Below are 24,677 nucleotides of genomic sequence, written 5' to 3' on the forward strand. Positions count from 1 at the left end.
AGATGGTTAATGTAGCCTGGATTATAATGACATCATCAAACTCATTTTTGATCCTAGCATTGTATGGTATTTCCCCAGGTTTTAATGGATGTACCTAATTTTATATTGAAATAAATGAATTGAACTGAATATCTACTCTTTTTTTAACTTCATCCAAAATGAAAGAATTAGTCTTATAAATGAAGAAATTGGATTTATACCCCACCTTTCTCTCCTGTGAGGAGACTCAAGGTGTCTTACGAGCTCCTTTCCCTTCCTCCCCCCACAACAGACACCCTTTTGAGGTAGGTGGGGCTGAGAGAGTTTCAAAGAACTGTGACTAGCCCAAGGTCACCCAGCAGGAATGTAGGAGTGCAGAAACACATCTGGTTCACCAGATAAGCCTCTACCACTCAGGTGGAGAGGGGAATCAAACCCAGTTCTCCAGATTAGAACCCACCTGTTCTTAACCACTACACAACACTGGCTCTTATCTTATTTTCTTTTTCTGTTTTAAAGGATCAAGAACTAAGAGTCACTGGAACACTTTTCCAAATTGACCAGGTATGACGATCAGATTAAGTAAGCTAACAGTGACAGTTGCCATCGTATGTTTAATTCCCATGACAACCCTTTCATGCAGATCAATGCAAGCAGGAGAACCTAGTGATAGGGTGTAGGTGTCTGCAAACTTGGGGGTAATCCCAAGGTTTGTAGAAAAATATAAACACTGTGTGTGTGGGGGGTGGGGGGTGGGGGGGAAGAGGAGTTAACCCTTCCATCCATGTAACTTGCATCATTGGAGCATGCACAGGCAGAAATAAAAGCAACCTAAAAACAGTAAGAAATGGCTCATAGGGGAGGGAAAAGATGTAACAGGGAGGGTTGGAGTGAGGGAAGGAAGGAAAGCATACAGAGAGCAAAACTGCACAAAATGAATTTGGGCAAGTCGGGTTTAGGGATTCTCATTCCCCACAGTCACAGTAGCTGCAGGGAAAAGAATTTTTAAAGTGCAGAGGTGCCTGGTTGAGTTTGAGATGACGGCATATGGGGAGAAGGGACTCCTGCCTCCACTCCCCCATGCTGTCATTCGAAGCCATATTGGGGCCCGCGTGACTGTAGGGAAAATGAGTCTGGTTTAGGGAACCCAGACCCATTTTGCCAAAATTTGTAAGCCTGTAATTTAGGTAGCAGGAAATTTGTTGATCCTACATTATTTCTTTTTTTTGCAGACAAAATAGACAAGAAAGAGGCATTAGACAAGTAGATAGACCAAAACCAACTAAACCACCCTTTGATAAGGTGCTTTCAGCAAACAGAATGAAAGCAGAGTTTTCAATAGAGGTTGACTTCAAGGAAAACATTTAGTGCAGCTTCTGTTGAAATGTTTATACAGTGTATACTGAACCATTGTAAAGGAGAGTTCATAACTGGTATACAAATTGCAATGAAAGGCAATACATTGATCGCAGATTTCAAAGTAACAAATAATAGATCCAAAAACAGGTTTTCTTGACTGCAGTGTTATTAAATACCATAAAACAATTTGGACAAAAGTGTGAGCTACGTTTGCCAGTAATTTGCAGGGAGAACAACATTTGTAGGCATTTCCAACACTGTTGGCACTGGAATGAGAATTCAGCAGCATTTGTCTGCAAATAACAAGATGTAATTCATTAGTAACAAATCTGAAGTATCTGCATACAGGAAACGAGAGTGGAAAATACACACAAATGGGGAAATCAGCAGGGTAGGAAAATAAGCAGGGTAGCTGCGTTTCAAAGAAAAAAAACTAGGTGGGAGGGATAGCAGAAATATACAGGAAGAAAGCCAGGATACAAAACACCATTTTGGGAAGAGTTAATCAAATACTGCATGCAAGCAACTGAATATAACTGTTTTGCTCTTGTTTAGAGGGTGATCTGGTTAAACTTTTTTTTTTAATTACCTTTCTCCAAAGAGCTCAGGACAGCATATATGATTCTCCCTACAACTCCCTGTGCATGAGGTCAGGTTGAGAGAATTTGACTGGCTCAGGTAAACCCAGTGAAAAGCAAGGCTGAACAGGGATTTGGAACCATGCCTGTACATTCTTGCATATCTCACATTTTCCCCGTCGTGTTTTTTTTTTTTTACTGGTTCCTTTGGGATCACTTTTATTCCAGAATTTCCTAGCAATTGAACCTGAGTCAAATTTATGGGGATTCACGGCCTCCTTGATCCGTGCTCGTCCTGGCTGGTTAAGGCCAGTGGAAGGGGAGTATGAGCTTCTCTAGAAGGCCGAATTCCCACTGAAAATTTAATCTAGATAAAACCAAGTTTCAAAAGAATCGGCACCTTGTCATCCAGGTTCCAACATCCTCACTGCAGCATGTTTCTAGGGAAGACGTCTAGGCCTGCCCCTTGGGGGGTGCCTGCTGCCAGGGGTGCAATTGTTAAGCTAGCAGCACCACAATTTCAGAGTATCTTTAGAAGACCCTCCTAAGGATGCCATCCAGGTTTGGTGAAGTTTGGTTCATGGGGGCCAAAGTTATGGACCCTCAAATGTGTAGCCCCCATCTCCTATTAGCTCCCATTGGAAACAATGGAGGATGGGGGCACCCCCTTTGGGAGGCCATAGCTTTGGACCCCCTGGACCAAACTTACAAAACCTGGGTGGTATCAGTAGGAGACTCTGCTGATGATGCCACCCAGGTTTGGTGAAGTTTGGTTCATGGGGGCCAAAGTTATGGACCCTCAAATGTGTAGCCCCCATCTCCTATTAGCTCCCATTGGAGTGTTTTTTTCTTCAAAAAGGTGCACATACAAGCAGGTCCAGGGAAATCCCATGATAAGGGGGGTGGGGAGGAGCACCAGAAATGGGACTGACAGTTCGGCAGTGGGGAGATCGCTAGGAAACCTGGATATTTTGGGTGATTATCTCAGGATTAACCGCCAGTGGGAAAGCGCCTGAAGATATCATCAATCTGTCCCTGACTTCAGAGATAGAATATAATTACAGCATGTAGATAACAAATAAGAAACAGAAGTTAGACTGTATTTATTTATATTCATTTATTTACATCCCACTTACATTGCTCTCCTGTCCTCCATTTTATCCTCACAACAACGCTGTGAGGTAGATAAGGCTGAGAGCATGTGGGCCCAAAGTCACACAGAAAGCTTCCACGGCAGAGTGGAGAAACCTGGGTTTCCTAGATCCCAGCCCAACACTTTAACCACTACATAAGCTTTATTTAATGGCAGAACAGCTTTTTTGGGGGTGGGGTGGGATCCGGAGATAACCTGGGTCTGGATACGTCAACTCCTTTCATTTTTGGATCTGGAACATCCCCGATCATCCTGAAGCTGGTGGCCAATTTTAGGATTCCTAGTTTTATTTTCTGTTGAGTTATGCCTGCCACAAATGGACAATAGGTGGACATGCAGATTCTCTTATTATTATAGATGCATGGTAACAGCCAGCCAAGTGATATTTTTTTTATGATATTTGGTTTGGATCAGGGTTATATAGTGGGCCATTTAGAATCTTTGTCCGTGGACCTCTGGGGGATCTTTGTACCCCACTAGCTTCTGTTCCTAGATAAACATTGTCCTCCATTGTGAAGGACAGTAAACATACTGAACCTTGCTAAATTTCCTTACACTTCATTTGTTAGTGTTAAAATTGCACGCAAAACAGCTAGATTAGCCTCCAGTGATGCCCCAACATAAGAATTAGTAAGCAGTTTATTCTCCTGCTGTTTAGTAGGCTTATTTCTTCTGGGCCAAGGCAGTTCCCAGAGAAGAAGACATTAAGAAGACATCTTACCGCATGCTCTCTGGAGATACTTGATATTTCCCTGAAACCACTCTAAAAAGTGACAGCCCAGTCAAGCAAGACTTCCTCCTTTTTTTATTATAATTTGTTTTGGATTTTTATCGGCCCTCCTGCTGAAAGCAGGAATTGAAATGAAAAGAGAAAAACAGAGATGGAATATAATTATAGCATCTAAACATCTCAAAGGCTGGTGACAGAGCATGGAAGCTAATTGCTCTTTAGGATGGCATGATATAAGCTGTTAATGAGTGTAGATTAATTTTAATATACCATTTAAAGGAAGTGGCTTAAAACAAGATATTCACAACAAATGTATTCAAATTATTATCGAAGAGATAGAAAAAGTGCAGAGAAGGGCAACGAGGATGATTGAAGGATTGGAGCACCTTCCTTATGAGGAGAGGCTGCAGCGTTTGGGACTCTTTAGTTTGGAGAGGAGACGTATGATTGAAGTCTATAAAATTATGCATGGGGTAGAAAATGTTGACAGAGAGAAATTTTTCTCTCTGTCTCACAATACTAGAACCAGGGGCCATTCATTGAAAATGCTGGGGGGGGGGGGGGGAGAGTTAGGACTAATAAAAGGAAACACTTCTTCATAGCGTGTGATTGGTGTTTGGAATATGCTGCCCCAGGAGGTGGTGATGGCCACTAACCTGGATAGCTTTAAAAAGGGCTTGGACAGATTTATGGAGGAGAAGTCAATCTATGGCTACCAATCTTGATCCTCCTTGATCTCAGATTGCAAATGCCTTAGCAGACCAGGTGCTCAGGAGCAGCAGCAGCAGCAGCAGAAGGCCATTGCTTTCACATCCTGCATGTGAGCTCCCAGAGGCACCTGGTGGGCCACTGTGAGTAGCAGAATGCTGGACTAGATGGACTCTGGTCTGATCCAGCAGGCTAGTTCTTATGTTCTTATCTGGCAGGAATATTAGAATGTGCCAAAAATACTCTAATGAAATTTCTGCCAAAACTAAGAGGTATTTATTCCTACCAGAGCAAGCCTTACCCTGGAAAATAACCTTGCCACAATTTGGTCCAAACATTTGCTAGACAGGGATCACAATTTGAGGGGCTATGGAACCGTGACAAAGAATCTGCCTTGAATGGAGAAGGTTCTAGATTCAAACCTTAGCATCTCCAGTTGAAAAAGGACCAGGTGGTAGGTGATGTAGAAGACCTCCACCTGTGTCTCTGGAGAGCTGCTGCCAAGTCTGAGTAAACTATACTGACCATGGTAGGCCAAGGGTCTGAGTCAATGTAAGACAGTTTCAGTGCTCAAGTGTCCAATCAAAAAGATGATGTGTTTGTCACTCAGATAGTTTCCATTTTAATTCCATGCCTCCTCCGAAGAGCTCAAGGCTGTACACGGTTTGCCCCACAAGCCTGTAGTGTTGGATGAGAATTTTATAGATAACACAAGCCCCTAAAAAGTCAAATAAGCAGGTTCTAGATCAAATCAAGCCTGAATTCTCCTTACAAGTTAAAATGGCTAAACTGAGGCTATTGTACTTTGGTTCTGGTGGGTTGAATCCGGCCGGGAAAGCCTTCGACAATACATTCGACAATACTATCGTACTTTGGTCACATTATGAGAAGACCAAAGTGACTGGAAAAGACAATACTACAAGGAAAAGCGGACGGCTGCAGGAAAACAGGAAGAGCCAGCAGGAGATGGACTGACTCAACAACAACAACAAAAAAGGCATGGCCCTCAGTTTGCAATGCCTGAGCAAACTATTGATGATAGGATATTTTGGAGGTCATTAATTCATAGGGTCAAAAGCAATTTGACTGCACTTAATACATACTCACGCACTACAAATTTTAAAAATATTCTAAGGAAGGAAGGAAGACCGACAGACTCCCATCTGGTAATTAGCAACAGCTACCTTTCCGACTTTTCTGTAACTATCTGATTACCCCCAACACAGAGCTAGACAGAGGTGGAGCAAGGGGGAACTGTGCCCGGTGCCCTGCACCATGCCACACCCCCATCCCTTCCCACCACACCCCCGCCACACCATGCAGGGGCTCGCGCCTGGTGTGTCGTGCACCCCCCGCCCCCTTAGAGCTAGAAGAAGGAGGAGGAGGAGGAGGAGGAGGAGGAGGAGGAAGAGGAGGAGTTTGGATTTATATCCGCACTTTCTCTTCTGTAAGGAGACTCAAAAGGGGCTTACAATTTCCTTTCCCTTCCCCCCCACAACAAACACTCTGTGAGGTAGGTGGGGAAGTCCGAAGAGCTGTGACTAGCCCAAGATCACCAAACTGGCATGTGTTGGAGTGCACAAGCTAATCTGGTTCACCAGATAAGCCTCCACAGCTCAAGTGGCAGAGCAGGGAATCAAACCCGGTTCTCCAGATTAGAGTGCACCTGCTCGTAACCACTTCAGCACACTGACGTAAGGACATAAGGTAGAAGAAATTAACCAAGAAGAACCTGGATTTCACTTCCCAAAGCTCTCGGAGAATTGATTTTTTTAAAAAGAAAACCATGTTTACTCTGAACATCAGAGGCTTTCAGCAGAAAAATATAAAATGTATTCTGAATGAATCCTTGATTCAGATCTTCTTTTAAAAGGATGCAGTTGTCTAAAATGAGCCTTTGTATAAAATGAGACTAAGTATGAAAGAAAGCTAAAACTCTACAGTATATATATATTTAAAAATACCACATAGTCCCTGTGACTGACAACACCAAACTGCCTTGAGATCTCTGTCTGACAAGAGCAGCTCTGAACAAAACCAGTTCTCCAGAAACACAGTCCAAAGAAACTTGCAGTACAATCCTAAGCAGAGGTACTCCAGTCTGTCAACTGAAATGAATGGGCTTACACCGGAGTAACGCTCTTTAGGAAAGCACTGCTACTGGTAGTTGTTGTTGTCTCACTGATTTCAGTGGGATTGAAAGGCAATTAGATTTTTCGTGATGCCTATTACTCTTGAAAACTGCTGATATAATATGCCCAATAATTTGAAATACAGTACAATAAAAAAATAGCTGAAAATTGGCCTTTGAAAATGAAACCTTTTCATTTTAGAAGCTAGGCTTAATGGCTGAAACAATTTTTTAAAAATGCTATATTCATTTAATTATGGACTGGACACAGTGTGTAACAGACTTCCCTCTGTGATACACCCCTGAAGATGCCAGCCACAGATGCAGGCGAAACGTTAGGAACAAGATCCACCAGACCACGGCCGCATAGCCCAGAAAACCCACCAGAACCAGCTATATTCATTTCCAAATAGAAAAATGTCCAGACAAAAAAGTGGCCAGACAAATATGACAGTAGAACATTCAACCGCATCTCCGCTTATATTGAAAATGAATGAAAACAGATCTGCAGCTGTAAGGGCCTGGTACTCCAGTCAGTAATAAGTCTCAGGAAGGTTTGAAGAACTTTATTCAGGACTGTGTCAACCCAATGGCCAGGTAGCTGAATCTGGGATTCCAACTCCCTGGCCCCAGTATATATCTACAGTTTGGTTCAACCCATAAAGCCCCTACCATTGCATTCCCCCAATATCAGCATGAGAAAGACAGTACCACAGAAGCATTGTTTTGGGAAAGGCAAGTTACTCCCTGTGAAAGATAGATAAGGAGTACTCAGCAAGCTCTATTGAACCAGTTACATGCGAACAAAAGAAAGAGGCCCCATGGCCTTGGGGCGACGGAGATGGCTGGACCAGCTGCAGCTGCCCTGTATACGTGCGTTCTGCCAGGCCAAGTATGGCGCAGGCCTGACAGCAGCCCATCCTGCTGCTTCCTGCCTTTACCTGAGTCTGTGTTGAGGCGCCGTGAAGACAGGTGTAGTGCAGAATGGTAGCTGCGCCGTCGGGACTTGTAGGTGTTCTCACTGCTTTTCTCCATGGAGAACTCATCTAACCAGGAAGTGTTAGTCCGCTTGTCTCGGATAGTAGAGAATGAGCGTCTCATCGAGGCTGGATCTGTGACCACCTGGAAACGCATCCCATGAGAACAGGATGGTTAAAACTTGGCAAGGGCTTGGCCAGCGTACAAGAAGCAACCTTGCTATTATGGACATACAAAAAGCACAGGGGTCAGGAGAAACATCTCCTCCTCAATTTTTCTGGCAGATAATAACTTCCATTTATTGTAGTGTTATTAGTATGAACAGGGTGGCCACCTGAACTCCAGACGACACAGAAATTTCCTTGGAGAAAATGGCTGCTTTTGAGGGTGATTACGGCATTATATCCCACCCTCCTAGGTTCCACCCCCAAATCTCCAGTAATTTCCCAACTCGGAGTCGGCAACGCTAAGCATAAAACCATCAACCTCAATTAAGGACTACAGAACTGGCAAAATGGAAGCAACTGGCCCTCTTAAAATCTCAGACTTCTAACCCAACTGAGTAACACAGGAAGGATCAATTTGCTTTCTGAACCCCAGATTTAGGCACCAATTAAGAGTCAGCTCCTCCTAATTCCTTGCCTGTGTTCTGTAATGTCACCCCTGGGTCTGAGTCTGAATTGATAGGATCATCTTGAGTGAGGCTAACAGCCTTTGCTATTTAATTCCTAAAAGATGCTAGATTCTTAGAGGTTATATAAAATCAGAACCACGGCTTGGGAGGAAGACTTGTTACACTAAGTCAGCCTTTGCAAAGTGGGAAACCGGAATGTAAGGAAGTCAGACTCATGTGCCTTACCTCCTGTGCTCTTTTCCCAAGCTGAAAGGGTCATAGGGGACATAATTGTCCCCTTTGTGCCACAAGTGACATGTAGTTTGGCCCAGAGAACAACTCCACAATTTCCTCTGAGCAGATCATGTCAAGGAACCTGTCACAGATCATTTCTAGGTTTCAAGGACAAAACAAACCATAATATATTCAGCAGCAGTTCTGTTGTCTGGACCAATGGTCTTTCAAGCTTAGGTGTTGCTGAATTTAAATGTTGAATTTAATATTTGAATTTAAAAGGGAAAGGTGGCCCCTTTCCCCACTCCAAGAAAAGACTCTGACTTTTTCTTCTCCTCCCATGAAAGATTCGCACTACAAAAAGGGTTTCTCTGATCTGGTCAGGAGGGTTGGATGCTTATTCCAGTTTGGTCTCTGAACAAAACCAGAAATGGAGTAATAGTAAAACGAAGAAGAGCGAGTAGAGGGGTAAATGGGCCTCTAAACCAGGGGTCTGCAACCTGCGGCTCTCCAGATGTTCATGGACTACAAATCCCATCAGCCCCTGCCAGCATGGCCAATTGGCCATGCTGGCAGGGGCTGATGGGAATTGTACTCCATGAACATCTGGAGAGTCGCAGGTTGCAGACCCCTGCTCTAAACAAAGAAGAAGGGGAAATGGTGGGGTATCCAGCAAAGGCAGGGGCTGATGGGAATTGTACTCCATGATGGAAATTGTACTCCATGGGAATTGTACTCCATGAACATCTGGAGAGCCGCAGGTTGCAGACCCCTGCTCTAAACAAAGAAGAAGGGAAAATGGTGGGGGTATCCAGCAAAGGATAGGAAGCAACTCCACTGCATCTGCTGTAGTGGAAAAGAACCATCATTCCACAATCTTGGCCCTTGTAGTGATGCACATTTACTGTATGTCTATACTGCTATTGCTCAAGATGGTCCAGATTTCACACTGTTTTTGATTGATATTCTTGTGAGTTGTGAGTGACGTAGTCCACTTCTTTCTGGACTGCACCACTTCAGATTGCAGGTGGAGGCTCACATGTGTTTGAATACAATTAAGTTTTCACAAATCCCACACCACTAAATTCTCTGCACACAGCAGACAAGTCTGATGGGAGTGGTGGGTGGTAGTTAATGTGTTCTTTTGGACATGTATGGTGGAGCATTCAGTCACGTGAGTTCACACCAGCAGTTTGAAATAGCCAATTCCAGACATAGCTGAAACATCTCACGGTCTTATCAGATGTCATAGTGAGAGTTCTGGATACAGCAACTACATCTTTCTTAACAATAAGGGCAGAACCCAGTTTAGACTAGGACTGCAGCATTGATGGAATAACCTGAACTGGTACCCAGAGCTGCTGTTTGCCTCTTTAAGGCAAATGGGGTCTATAAGTGAAACTCGCAGCATCTTGTTTGATGCCCCCACCCCCAAGTAGACCAGTCTCACTATTTTGTGATAGAATGATTTATGTGTCATATTTTTATCTTCTGTTTTACTCCCATAACAAATCTCATTAAAAAGAATCTTCTGTGATTTACTCAATAATCCAGCCCTTTGTTTTCCTTCTTTCCATCTTAACGTCTTCTTTATCTATGTTACTGTGCCCATTCATAGCTGATTTCTTCTCTAGCACAAGATTTCCTTCCTTTCTCATTTCCCACCCTTCCATATGGGAGCTCCAGCTTCAGTCTAAAACACTTGTTTTACAGTCCACAATTCTTCTTCCTGTGGAAGGCTAATGGAAGCCCTACTCCCTGTGTCTAGAAGTGGAGGAACTTTGGGGTCTGATAGGAAATAGATTACAAAAATAGCAAAGATAAAAACAAAACACAGCTGTCAACTTGCCACTATTCTCAGACACACATTGGTTAATAAAATGGCTAAAGGCTGCAAATCATTACCTCCCCCATTGTCTACTTTTGCAAGCAGTGTGGAGCTGACACAAAAGACACAACTAGAAATTCTTGTCCCCTTGGTGTGGGACAACCTGAGAGAAAGGCTCAAATTGCGGCTGAGTTGCATAATCTTAGGATAACAAATTTGGCTGGTGCTGACATATCTCAGCTAATCAAACCTGGCTACGAGACAGACAGACATAGGAAAACCAGCGGGACAGACAAAGAGATGGAGCATGGCCAAGACTGACCAGGACAGGATGCTCGGCAAGAGTCATGAAGACAAGTATCTTAGGACAATGGAAAAGACTGGAAAGAGAAGTGGCTACGGTTCCGAAAAATAAATACTTCCCAGGTGGCTGGGGGATTCTTCCAAACTGTTGCCATCCTTGCTGCAACCAGCAAGTCTTGGTTGAAGAAGGCAGGAAGAGGATTCCCCAAGGCTCAGTTCCTCAGTTTCACTGTAGTCTTGGGAAAAAAAACTGATGGAGCAATTAGGGTGACAGTTGGGTTGTTCGGGTTTGGTCCCCTGCTTGGCCCAGCAGCGGCCTCCAGAAAATTACTAACTCAGAGCTTCTGTTCCATTCTCTTCTGTAAAACAAGGGTTGAGGGCACATTCAAAATGTTGAGGGCATGGAGCGGGCGCCACCACAAGGTGGCTGCTGTATGGGCTGGGGTCGATCACACAGTGGCTGCGACGGGGTCCTGGGATTCATCATAAAATATGGGGGAGGTTGCAGGCCAAGCATCCTCTTTCAGTGGAGGTATCTGTTTCTGAAAGGGTGCTCCTTGCAGACACAGTGCCTCCTGGGTTGTTCTGAAGCCCCTGAGACAGAGGAAAGCCAGGACTGGCTCTCTGCTTTGGAGAAGCAATGCTTTGTCTCAGAAGGAAATGGGTACCAGGAAACCCATCGATGAGGATCATGTTGAGGATCACTGAGCTAGCATTTCTCAAATCTAACTCTTCCGGCTCTTTGTTTCTAGGGGAAGCGAGGAGAGGGAGCCAACTGGAACGTTACCAGTTTTAGTCTAGCAAAAAATCAAGCAACAACCTCCTGCTCAAAAGGATCACGTATCACTCCTGTTGCTTCAGCCGCTGTTTCGCTTGGTTTTACCTGGGGATCCACGGTCAGGCGTGGCATGGAAGAGGCCCTCCCAGATACAGCTCGTTCCTGAGTGTCCACGGGGAGGTAGCTGCCACAGTTAGAGGGCTGCACTCTTTTAAACTCTCTAACCTCTGGCTCCTGGAAATAAACACACAGCCAAGCTCATGGGATTTGGTTTGGTTATGTCACCTGCCTTTTCTGCCAGCGTCTTCTTCACCAGTGTACTTAAGGAATGGCTTTAGAAAGGGGCACATATATCTGTGGAGTGTCAGGAGGAAAGGGAATGTTTTATGCTGACCAAATAGCATGTGTGTGTGTGTGTGTGTGTGTGTGTGTGTGTGTAAGAGAGAGAGAGAGAGAGAGAGAGAGAGAGAGAGAGAGAGAGAGAGAAATCTTGAATGCAACAGGATTCAGTTCCAAATAAATGTGCATAGGGCTGAGCTATACTTCAAGAATTACTGTAGTTTTATTTGAAAACTGGTACTCTAGTTTCAGTCTAATTTTTGTTTTTAATTACATTTATACCCTGCCTTTTTCAGGAAGACTCAAGGCAGCTTACACTAAAAGAACTGATATCTTGCCCCCTCTTTTTCTGGATTTTTCTCCCTGCATTTTGCCACTAGTTTAGGCTGAAGGACTTCGTTAGTGGCCATTAAAAGGAAACACCAGGGTGGATTCCTTTGTTTCTCAGGTTTCTCTCCAGCTTCAAGCATTCTACTGGTGATCTACACTTTGGGAGATTCCGCAATCACTAACTCAACCTAGGTTTGACCTAGGTATTCCCCACATCCGGTGAGTTCCATGCGGGTCTGTTCCTGATCTGCTCCGTCCCACCGTTAAATTTCCGACTCCGCCAGGGAGGTACAGTTTTTTCGGCAAACCCAGGTCGAAGCTGGTAAAGTGGGGAATCTCTGTCACCTCGATTCGCCCGTTCAGCCAATCACAGACGAATGTCTTGGGCATGCGCGGAACGGGAGACTCGCGCTGGCGAAAAGCGCACCTTCCCCCTCTCCCACATCTGTATAGAAGCGATGGCCATGTACATAAATGGAGGGCAGATTACACGCTACTTATAGCAATGCAGCAGCCTATCAGGAACGAGGACCAAGGTGATCCCACCCTCTGAGCTCGGCTCCAGCAGGACGACCCCAGCTGCTGTGTGGAGTAACGGAGGAATTGACCTAGGTTGGCAATTTCAGCCCGACGGGACAAACCTAGGTTGAGTTAGTGAGTGCGGAATCGCCCTTTGTGAACTCAATCGCTTCATATTTAAAGCTTAATAGAGCTGGTATAATTCCTCCCTGAGATCAACAAAAGCTTTTTCTAGGCCTGCACATTTTTGTGGGATGCCGTTTGTTATTCTTTCTCCTTTGTCATGTACAATGCTGATAACCACTGCCAAACTTTGTTGTCACAGGGAATAATAAGGAGAAAATAGCGGGCGTGACATCACAGAGGGAAAGCTTGGCCCTGTGAAAGATCGTCTGCGATTTCTCTTTGCAGGGTGAAGCGTGGAACAGTACAAGGAGGCATACTGTATGTGTGCAATTAAAAAAAATTAACAGATATAGTGTTACACACTCTGGCCCCTTCCGCACATGCAAAATAATGCACTTTCAATCCACTTTCAATGCACCTTGCTGGTGAATTTTACTATGTGGAATAGCATAGGTCGATTCCCCACGGACAATTAATCACGTGGTACTCACGCAAAAAAACGAGGTTTCAGGCATGCCTCCTCACTGCTTGAGCAACAAAGGGGGTTTCTTCCCGGTTCTGTTGCTCACCTCCCCCCTTATTCCGCGTTTTCTCTGTACCTGCTTGGAAGAGCAACTTTCTGTTTTGCCAAGGTTATTTCCAGTCTCGAGGGAGGAACGGGGTACTAATCTTCACTATTTTCCCACCCTAAAGAGTGACACAGATCCCATCAACCAATCAGCAGTCGCCAGGACTTAGCGATGTGCACGCAACATTTACTGGTTTCGTTGTCGCCTTTTGGGTCCGAAGGAAGTGCAAGCACTAGGAGGAGACGGGAAAACGTGCGAGCACGGTAAATGTGAGATTGAGCAGCCACTTAAACAATTTGCCATCCGCTGGTTTAATCACTTAAACGATCTAATGTTTTACACAAAAGGCAGGGGTGGACGTGCTTACATTAATATTATGACGTGATAACGTCATGACGTTTTTGCAGGAAAGAAGGGACCCGCCCAAACACGGCACGGTAGCCAATTGGGAGAGGCAAAAAAACAGAGATCAATTTGTTGTGGGGAGTGCTGCATTTCTGGAACCCGATGTAGACCTACATGTCTTCGCAGAATAAATCGGCAGTGGGGAGGTTGAAACCCTGATGAAAAGGGGCAGTTTATTTTAAAACTTGGTTTAAACTATATTAAATTTCCAGTGGGGAATCGACCATAATCCGCTTGCAAACAATTGTGAAAGTGGATTGAAAGTGCATTATTCTGCATGTGCTGGAGGGGCCTCTGAGAAGCACACAGAGTGGACTGAAGAGGCACGCTTACACAACTTTGCAGTTCGACAGGAGTTAAGGTGGCGCACAGATGTGCACACACAAGAGCCATGTACACATACAGACATTAGTGCCTCTGGCTGGAAAGGTGGGTGCATGTGTGGGTGGGCCAGAGGCGTATGTTCACATAGTTGTGCCATGATTCAACAGTTCAGTTTGGACTATGGACACCGGCATTGAAGACGAGATGAACACAAACCAGAAGCATCAGATACCGTCATTCAGCCTTGGTAAGACACCCAAATGAAATGATTACTTGATGATCACTTAAACCAACCTGAAAAAGACCACCATCGTCAGCGGCTCTCATGAACACAGATGGTCAAATTTTCAGCTATGCATCAGAAACCACAACAGTTCCCAACAGCCCCAAAACTTAGCTTGTTTGATAACAGATAGCTTGCATTTCTATACTTTTACAGAAGTTGTTTTTTTAAAACACAAAACACAATGACAATGTGCTTATCAGTTTATTACTTCCTGTTAGAATACTCTCGTATCACTCATTTCTTGATAAGGATCTCCAAGTCACAGAAAGAATAAGAAGAAAACAATTTAAAAAGGGCGGGATGGAGAGTTGTGTGACATGAACCATGTCTCCAAATTCCTTTGGACCAGGGCCATCCCACTTGGGGCAGTAGCTCAAAGGAGAGATATTTTATCTGACCCAAGTGATCAGCTACTTTCCATTTCACTATGATTCATTCAAATAATGCTCCTGAAGTCACTCTTGTATCTGGAAAAATCAACAGAGGGGTGTTGACTGATTGCCACTAACAGGTACCATTTTAGATTTGGTGGGGGGGTGGGGGAAGAGAAAGGCAACATATGAGCTGGGATCCACTGCGGCATTTCTGCAGAAGTTTCTTAGAAGAAGAAGAAGCGTTTGGATTTATATCCCCCCTTTCTCTCCTGCAGGAGACTCAAAGGGGTTTACAATCTCCTTGCCCTTCCCCCCTCACAACAAACACCCTGTGAGATGGGTGGGGCTGAGAGAGCTCCGAGAAGCTGTGACTAGCCCAAGGTCACCCAGCTGGCGTGTGTGGGAGTGTACAGGCTAATCTGAATTCCCCAGATAAGCCTCCACAGCTCAGGCGGCAGAGTTGGGAATCAAACCCGGTTCCTCCAGATTAGATACACATCCTCTTAACCTCCTACGCCACTGCTGCTCTTTGGAGACAATTTTGGCCTGCAGCAGCAGGGGAGGGAAGGAAGGTGAAAAACTCATAGTCTATGGGTGGAAAGCCTTGCATCTGCAGAAACTTTCTAGGGGATACAAGCCACAGTGATTGACAGGAACCATTGTTCATAGAAGCCTATTTTGAGAATAAAGTAGCCCAATTTAGAGCTGCTATTGTCCTTCTTTATGCTTCGTAACAGCCACAGTAATAATAATTTGTGTGTGTAAAGTGCTGTCAAGTCACAGCAGAAGGGTTTTCAAGGCATGAGATGAACAGAGGTGGTTTGTCATTACCTTCCTCTGTGTAGTGACCCTGATGTTCCTTGGTGGTCCCCTGTCCAAGTACTAACAAGACCAGACACTCCTTAGCTTCTGAGAGCTGATGAGATCAGGCTAGCCAGGACAATGATAATTACGAAGTCCAAATTCCCATAAGGAATGGGGAGAGAGAGCTAGCCTACCAAAATATTCTCTCTTAGTTGCAAATGGTAAATGCAGTATTTATTTAGCACCAAGAGAACTGTCAATTCAATATTATGTCACCAGATGCTAGAGTGATTTGTGAAAGCACGTTCCTATGCAGAAATTGTAAAATTATTATTTTTTTCTTGGATCTTACTACTGTTGCTTTAGGATTTCACTGCCGTCTATTGTAACAAGTGCCTCTTACAGGAGAGATGTAATCCATTTATTTTATATCTAAAGGGGTTGGTGGATGAAAGAGACTCTAATCTTGCTCCAGTATCACATTGCACTGAATGACGTTTGGAGACGGTGGCAATATCATTGCCACGGCGAGAATATGTTCGTAGCATAATCGGTTTGCTAATATCTCCATGGAAAGAGAAGGTACCATGATAGCACTTGAAATCCAGAAGGCTCTTCAAACACATATGGAAAACATACAGTATTATTAGGACTACACTGAAAATGTCTGAAAGCAGCACAAGGTAAGACAGCAAAAGAGGCATTGATATGTCATGCACTGATTTACCAAAGTCTGCTGCTCTTGGTATTCCCCATGGGTTGGATCCATGCAAGCCAACTGGAATATCTCGTGGGGAGAGAGTGGACTCAGGGAGGGGTACCCGCTCCTGCTGCTCCTGTAAAGATATTCCCACTTCGAATGAGAGAAGAAGGCTACCCCAATGCTGATTATGTCTCTAATTACTCCACCCCCCACCCCTGGTCTCATTTCACTCCTACTGTGAGAAAAATATACCTGTACAAAGTTTGAGAAGTTATCATTTTAAACATGTAAACCAATATATATTGATATAGAAAAGGTATTGTGCTGCAGCCAGGCAGGGCGTGGAATGCTGTGAAGGCGTGGTCAGGTCCAGTCTCACAGGACAGAACAGGCGGCAGACAAGAGTGAAGTCAGAAGACAGTCCAATGGGTCAAGGCAGGCAGCAGGCAAAGGCACGAGTCAGTTCAACAGGTCACAGCACAGGAGATCAGATAATCTGGGCACACGGAGATAAGCTGGGCACACGGAGGCAACAGGAAACACACTTGTTACACCCAGGCAGGGGCAAGCTCACAGCAAGGCTTATGTAGAGAGCCTTGTCCAAGGGGTTGGGATTCTGCAAGGAGTTAATGCTCATCAGAGGCAGACACTTCTATCTTCCCATATCTTGCTGCAATTTGAGCATTCCTCCTTTGTTTCTGCAGCAGCTGCCTCTGCTTCTGCCTCCTATGCACAGATGACTCATTACTGGGTTCCCTAGAGCCATGGTGGTGAACCTTTGGCACTCCAGATGTTATGGACTACAATTCCCATCAGCCCCTGCCAGCATGGCCAATTGGCCATGCTGGCAGGGGCTGATGGGAATTGTAGTCCATAACATCTGGAGTGCCAAAGGTTCGCCACCACTGCCCTAGAGGATCTGCAAGCCCCTCCACCTGCACGTCATTGGGCAGGGAAGGGCTGGGAGTTTGCTCTGCTGCCTGGCCTTCCTCAGGAGCAATACTAGAAAATCTGAGGCCAGCCAAGCCTAAGAAGCATGGACTGTATATATAGAGACACAAGGCAATGAACTTATTGGTATATGCAATTATTTCGAGTATAAAGTCAATTGATAAGTCATACACCATTCATAAAGATATATTGCCCTCTGTATCCTGGTAAGTACCCAGGAGTTGGCTCATGAAAGGTATAGCCATTCAGGAACTGTGCCTCTGGATTCCTGTCCCAGCCGGGAGAGGGCCCAGAAGACCCAGGAGATGCCCCAGGAGGAAGATTTACCCAGTCCCCGGGGGCTCATAGGGCAGGTGGTGTCCTGGCAGCACAAGGCAGCTTGCAGGGAGGAGCCCCACCCTGGGCTGCTTGGGCTCCAAAGGCTGCACAGTGGAAGAGGCTTGGAAGGCAGGCCAAACTATGCCCAGGCATGGCCTGACACCACACCAGAAGCCCAGGCCCTCAATGAGGAGTCAAGTGCAGGCCCAGAAGCCCAACTGAGACCTTTGCCCTCCTGGGGCAGGACAAGGAGGAGACGGGCACAGCTTGGCCAGGAAAGAAGGGGAGGAACAACTGGACTGGATGATGACCCTTAAAGGCTCTGAGGGAAGAGTCAGAGGGAAAGACTTGGGCTGGAACCCAGTCTGGGGGTGGGGGATAAAAAGGACGAGGCCAAGAAGCTTCCATGTAGCTATGGTTTGACTCAAGACCTATTAGCTTTGGGAAAAGGCCGCTGAAGTATAGCTGCAGCCAGATGCCCTGTCTGACGTCAGAGGAGGGGCTCCTCAAACCCTGGGGAGGGGATCAAGGGTGATGCCAGGGCTCAGGGGCTTGAAAATTACCCTACTAACAGCTCTAAATTTAAGCACTTTTGTGAACTGTTTGTGCTGGAAACTGTATTTTTCTTCTTTTTTTGAGAGTCAAAGCTTCATAATGAGTTCATTGTTCAAGCTTCGAGGGTCATATACAGAGGCATAGCTACCAGGGAGCTGGAGGGGTTTTTTGTATTTTTTAGTGTTTTTTCAGTTTTTGGCCTGCAGGGGACGCAGTTTTTAGGCTAGCAGCACCAAAATTTCAGGGATTTGTTGGGAGACTCTCCTGATGATACCACCCAAGTTACGTGAAATTTGGTTCAGGGGGTCCAAAGTTATGGACTCCCAAAGGGGGTGCCCCATCCCCCACTGTTTCCAATGGGAGCTAATAGAAGATGGGGGCTACGCCTTTGAGGGTCCATAACTTTGGACCCCCTGAAACAAACTTCACCAAACCTGGGTGGTATCATCAGGAGAGTCTCCTAAAGATACCCTGAAAGTTTGGTGCTGCTAGCTTAACAATTGCACCCCTGACAGCAGGCACCCCCCAAATTTCCCCAGATTCTCCTTTTAAATCCACCCCATTCAGCATGGACTTAAAGAGAGAATCTGAGGACCCCAGTTTAAACATTGAAAGTGATGCTGTTTCAGGGTGGGGAAGAATCCACCCCCAAACAGCATCACTTTCAATGTTGTTTTAACTGGAGACCCCAGATTCTCCCTTTAAGGTGGATTAAAAAGGAGAATCTGGTCTCCCCAGTTTAAACACCATTGAAAGTGATGCTGTTTGGGGGTGGATTCCAGCATCACAGCAGCTGCCCATGATGGGGGTGGTGGTGCAAAATTCAGATTTTGCACTGGGCTCCATTTTCCCTAGCTATGCCTCTGGTCATATACGGTCAAAAAGGGGCATAGAAAAAGAAATAATACTTTGTTCTTCAGTGATGCTGTTAACATGGCATTCCCAAGAGAGGCAGCTATAAAGCACTCATTTTGCTTCTGAAGTGTTGTTACTCGTATTGGTTTGGATCCAAACTTTGGTTTCTATACATTCAATAAACAGAATGGAACTTTCCTCATGCTTCCTCACCGCAGCCTACTGAGTTCTCCAAAACAATCCCTTGTCCCTTGGAAGCAGCATTTTGGGGAGCTCTGTGGGCTGCATGGCAGAGGAAAGGCAGAAAAGTTTCATTCTGCTGATAGAAACGAGTGCCTTCCATGAGTGGAAAAATGAATTTAGATCCAATCCTGTGTGTTTCTGCATACACATTAAGATACTTTGTGTACATGTATGTTCAGATTCACAATGCGTTAATCTGGCAAATGTGTCCCTTAAAAAACCCCATGTAGCCTACAGACACATCTTTCAAGGAACTGGGTTTTCCTTCAGTCAATGCCTTTATCAGCCTTGGAGTGAAACCCAAAGGCATAGCTAGGCCAGAGTATGCCCGGTGCACACTCTAGCTTTTTCGCCCCGCCCCCCAGCACCCCCTCCCCCCACGGCAGCCTTCCCCCGCAGCACCCCATTCCACTTACTTTTAGGAAAGGAGCAGGCCAAAGAAGCCTGCCTGCGTTGCCTGGGCCTGGTGGGAACTACATTTCCCAGGAGCCCCTGGGAAATGTAGTTCCCACCAGGCCCAGGCAACGCAGGCAGGCTTCTTCTCTGGGATGTTCCATTCCTAAAAGTAAGTGGGGGGTGCGCCATGGGAGGTGCGTGGGGGGGCACCGCAGAAGGGGGGTGTGGGGGCGCTGCGGAGGCAGCGCAGGGGGATTTTTCCGCCCCCCGTGTGACCAGAATCAGTGCGCCCGGTGTGTTGCGCGTCCCACGCCCCCTGGTGGCTTTGCCACTGGTGAAACCTCTGCGGATTAAAAAAATTGTATGAACCTCCAGTGGTTTGTACAGATGTAGCAGCAGTGAAATTTCTGTCCTAAACGGTTGGATGACCTTTGTTTATGGATTCTATTCACATTCATCATTCCACACAGCCTCTGCTGTCTCTCATCTGTCTCCACCTTGCCAAAATAATCCAGGCTTCTGGGAAAACTCATTATACAAGTTCACAGAAAAGCAGCAGATTTATGCTAAATTAACCTTTCTGCATACATTTTGTGGCTTTTGAAAGAGTTATTTTCTTCAAGGAACAGCGGCTGTGCTCTTAAAACAATTGGTGGCTCATCTGGTCCAGGGACTTAGCTGAATAGGTGACCTTCCTCCATGCAAAATCATAGGTGGAAGAGATTTGGTGAGGCAATATGAAAGCTCTTCCTACGGACCTTGACGCTGGATGGGATAGCTGCTTCAGACAAGAACGTAATCTCTCAGGCCCCTTCCGCACATGCAGAATAATGCACTTTCAATCCATTTTCACAACTGTTGGCAGGTGGATTTTGCTGTTCCACACAGCTGCAAACCGCATTGAAAGTGGATTGAAAGTGCATTATTCTGCAAGTGTGGAAGGGGCCTCAGTACTGCAGTCATCTGTTGTGGAAGCTGCATGTGCAGAATGCTGCTGTCACAGCAAGTCAACTGGAAACTGCGAAGGCTGTGCAAAGGGCCCGAGGCTGCAATGGGCTCATGTACCCCGGCTGTACCATGTGTTTATTGGCTCGTGCAGAGAGGGTCAAGGTAAACCCTTCATAGAATGTCCTATTACTGTGCCTGGATCCAACATTCAATTTTTTAAAATTCAGATGGGAGGCTCTTTCACCAATATTTTAATCCAAAACTGTAGGAAAAATGTTATAAATAGTTTTTTCCCCCCTGTTCTGATTCAGAATGGCAAAAGAGAAGTCTGGCTGACTACCTAGCCTTATCTTAACACAGAACAAGACTTGGAAGGGAAAAGGGCAAGAAGCGCTTATTTTTAAATATTCTAATCCTCATTGTCAGTGCTGGCTTTTATTTTCATACTCTAAGAATATGCTGGATCCCTGTATAGTGAGAAATATCTTTTGATGATATGCTACACAGAGCTCCCGTGTTAAAAGATCAAACCAACAGGTCTTGGGTTCAGATTTCACCACTGTGATCAGTTCATTTGATGGCCAGAGACAAGCCACTTCTTCTTGCCTTAGGGCCTAATTACATGTTATATTTTCGGCAGGGACAGCCCTCAGTTAAGTGAAGAGGCAAGTTCTGAAGTCCCATGCTACCTAAGGTACATGGTGGGCCCAATTTGGTTTCTGTCTGCGATTTGTAGAAAAAGGAGTCTGAGGCCCTTTCCGCACAGGCCAATAAATCCGAGGTAACAACAGAATAAAATCCATGTTGGGGGGGGGGGGGACTTCGCATGGTTCCCACCCCTAACAGGAGTTTGCACTGCTTCCTCCCCCCCTCTCAAAATGGGTGATTGGAGAATCGCACTATCTGCAATTCTTTGGTGTTAATGCAGGTTGCAGCCGCTTGCGAGCAAACAGCTGCCTCGAGAAGTGCGTTACTTGGCCATGCTTCCCTTTTTCCTCCAGTCCCTGCCTCTCTGCTGAAAAGCTACGCAGGGGAACAGGGGCAACAGCATGGCTGTGGAGGTCCATACCTGCCTGGCCTTGTAGCTACACAGCAGAGGAAGGTGGGGGTGTGTGTGTGGATGTGCGAAGGCGTGCTGGCAACCCGCATTGCCTCCACGAAGGTATGCAAATGCCCGGATGGCAACGCAGGTTACTTTACCCCAACTGCAACCCGCTGCTCTTTGCCTGCAAAGAAGGGACCTGAGACCTTTCCACTTTGTTATGGTCCTGAACTGAAATGGTGTTGGGGCTTGCAATTTGCCCCGCTGTGGAAATGGGCAGCTTCAACAGGGAAAATAGCACCTCAGGGCAATGAGAGGATGGGAAAAACTCTGTGATGCTGGCAGGGAGTATAAACAGGCTCTCTCTCCATGCCATGCCAGTCCCACATACGCCTGGAACACGTGAAACTTCAGAACAAGCCAATGGCTGTCCCCAGGAAAAACGTAGAGCAGTTAAGCCGTCATTCCATCATTTGCAATGGGAGAATAACAACGCTGACCGACCCGACAGAGTTGCTGTTAAGAATTACAAAAAAAGATAAAACGTTTGAAGTGCTTCAAACATTTGAAAGCCCCATGTGAATGCCAAGAGCATTATTTACACATACCCAAGATTGCCCCCATTCCCTAGCATTAGGAACTTGCCTGGCAATTATCAAGACTTTTAAATCAGTTTCAAGTTCTCTTTCTCTGCCAGTTCCTTCTACTACCCCTTTTTGTCTTTAGGGCCCTTCAAAGAACAAGGCAACAGCGGTCAGAATACAAAAGCCAGCAGGAGAGACAAGTGTTGCTCGCGCCACCCTCCACACTTACAGTCCTGAAAGAGTATCCTGCTGGAGGTAAGGCAAAGCTTTGGCATTAGAAATGATCTCCTGAGGAAGAGAGGACGGCTCCATGCGCTGGAACATTGGGGCATTTTTCTGTAGGGAAAGAGAGAAAAGAGCCTCAGTTCACAGAGCATTTTCATAGTTATTTACTACATTTTCAGCTCGCCTTTCTCCAAGAAGTAGAAGAAGAGTTGGATTTATATCCCCCCTTTCCCCCTTAAAAGGAGAGTCAAAGGGGTTTACAATCTCCTTTCCCTTCCCCCCCTCACAACAAACACCCTGTGAGGTAGGTGGGGCTGAGAAAGCTCCAAAGAACTGTGACTAGCCCAAGGTCACCCAGCTGGCATGTGTTGGAGTGCACGAGCTGATCTAGTTCACCAGATAAGCCTCCACAGGTCACGTGGCAGAGCGGGGAATCAAACCCGGTTCTTCAGATTAGAGTGCACCTGCTCTTAACCACTACACCACACTGATTCCCAGGACTCATGGCAGGGACTACAGTATTATTTACAGCCATAACAAAAACAAAGGTCATAACAATCTGCCATCAGATGTGGTTGAAAGTCATGTCACATCTCCCATAGGGTTTCCAAGGCAAGAGATGAGCAGAGGTGGTTTGCCATCTCCTGCCTCTACATTGAGACCATGAACTTCCTTGGTGGTCTCCCATCCAAGAACTAACCAGGACTAAGCTTCTGAGATCTGACACGATCGGGTAGCTTGTGCTATCCAAGTCATGGGCTAGTAATGATGTGCTGTCAAGTCACAACTGACTCATGGCAATCCCGGGACCATGAGGTGTGCAAAGCAGGAGGTGAGCAGAGGTGGTTTGCCATTGCCTTCTTTTGCATAGCAACCTCAATCTTCCTTGGCAGTTTTCAATCCAAGTACCAGCCATTGTCAACCCTGATTAGCTCCCAAGCTCTGATTAGCTCTGACAAGAACAGGACCTGCTGGGCTATCAGGCTATCATCAGATAGCCAAACCCAGTTTCTCAAGCCAAACCCTAAAGAGCTGAATTACATCACAGAACATGTTTCCTTTAATTCTTGCATGCATCTACTCACCTGTTCTTCTAGCTGCTGCCTTTGTTTTTTAGCTTTACTCTGCTTGTAATAGTCCATTATCATCATGGCTGCGTAGATTTTGCCCACGGTCAGGTCCGTCGCTGAAAGTCAAAGGTCACATTCTTAGGTTTGAGCCAGATGTGCTAACAGATTAGCAAAAGGTTGAGTAATTTACTGCGTAGTTGTGAGGCAAGCTGCACATTAACAAAAACCTCTTGTGGATAATCTGGCTCCCTGTCTTGAGGTCTAGAAGCTCAAATATGTAAATTAAACTGTATGCTAAATGAACTGAAATGAAGGAGAAAATGAATTTAATATTAATTTGGCCTTCTGCTTATTCATAATCTGGCCACCGGCCCCTGCCTCTTCCAACCTTCCCTTCCCTACTCCTGTCCTCGTGGATACCTGGCAGTCATAATTCCTTAGCCATCAACTCACTTTTCGGCATGGGCACCAACAGATCAAGCATCTTCTGTGAAAGGTGAGGCCAGATGGTCAGAATCTCCTTCTGCAGCTCAGAGTCGAACTGCGGCCAGTCTGCACCACCTAGGAAAAAACAGGTCAAAAGGAGACTGCTGAGAAACCTCGAGCTACCAGGATCCATTTTTCATCCTGTTTGATATCTTCTTCTTCTTCCTGAAAGCTCAGGATGATAAGCACAGGGCACATCCCATTTATCTTCACAACAACCCAGTAAAGGAGGTTAGGCTGAAAGAAAACGACCTTCCAGTGAGCTCAGCACCAGGCTACTACTGGAGATGCAAATACAGACTTTCCTGGGATGTCTGACTTCAAATATAAAGTCAAATGGAATGCCTAGAATGCCTTCGAAGGGATATCCCAAGAAGATGCAAGGAAAGCACATATCACAAAAGTCGAAGAATTGAAGGGCAAATATGGAACGCGATGGACTCATACATGCTACCTTAAATGAAAACATGTCTTGCTAATACTGTGGATCATTAAAAGTTGCATGTGGATAATACTGTGGATAATTAAAAGTTGGCACCGCTACTGCAGTGCCAAGCAGTGATGACACTTCAGGTGCGTAAATTCATCAAAACAAAACAAAACAAAACACTGGGTACAAAACAGGTGCGTAAATTCATCAAAACAAAACAAAACATGTTTCAGAACTCATATATAGATTATCCTCACAGTGCAAGAATGTCGGGCCAAGGATACCCTGTAGGTATAGCTTTGGTAATTTCTGGTGAGTTTAGCATGGTATAATCTAATTAAACTTGAGTCTTTCCCTCCAAATTTGCAGGGCTAGCAGGTTCTCTCTCCCTCTGTATCAGAGGAGGCTTTCACCTCAGACAGG

General features: G+C 45.5%; 1 protein-coding gene across 1 annotated transcript in view; it reads right to left on the minus strand.

Annotated features, from left to right (window-relative positions):
• Positions 1 to 24,677, minus strand: part of CACNA1E (calcium voltage-gated channel subunit alpha1 E) — a 485,501-nt gene that overhangs the window by 15,070 nt on the left and 445,754 nt on the right. The window contains 6 exon segments of the mRNA XM_048497813.1: positions 7,580 to 7,760; positions 11,478 to 11,606; positions 16,176 to 16,284; positions 22,273 to 22,379; positions 23,354 to 23,454; positions 23,792 to 23,899. Coding sequence (XP_048353770.1) covers positions 7,580 to 7,760; positions 11,478 to 11,606; positions 16,176 to 16,284; positions 22,273 to 22,379; positions 23,354 to 23,454; positions 23,792 to 23,899 — 735 coding nt within the window.

This window comes from Sphaerodactylus townsendi, linkage group LG05 (assembly GCF_021028975.2).
Source record: "Sphaerodactylus townsendi isolate TG3544 linkage group LG05, MPM_Stown_v2.3, whole genome shotgun sequence".
NCBI lineage: Eukaryota > Metazoa > Chordata > Lepidosauria > Squamata > Sphaerodactylidae > Sphaerodactylus > Sphaerodactylus townsendi.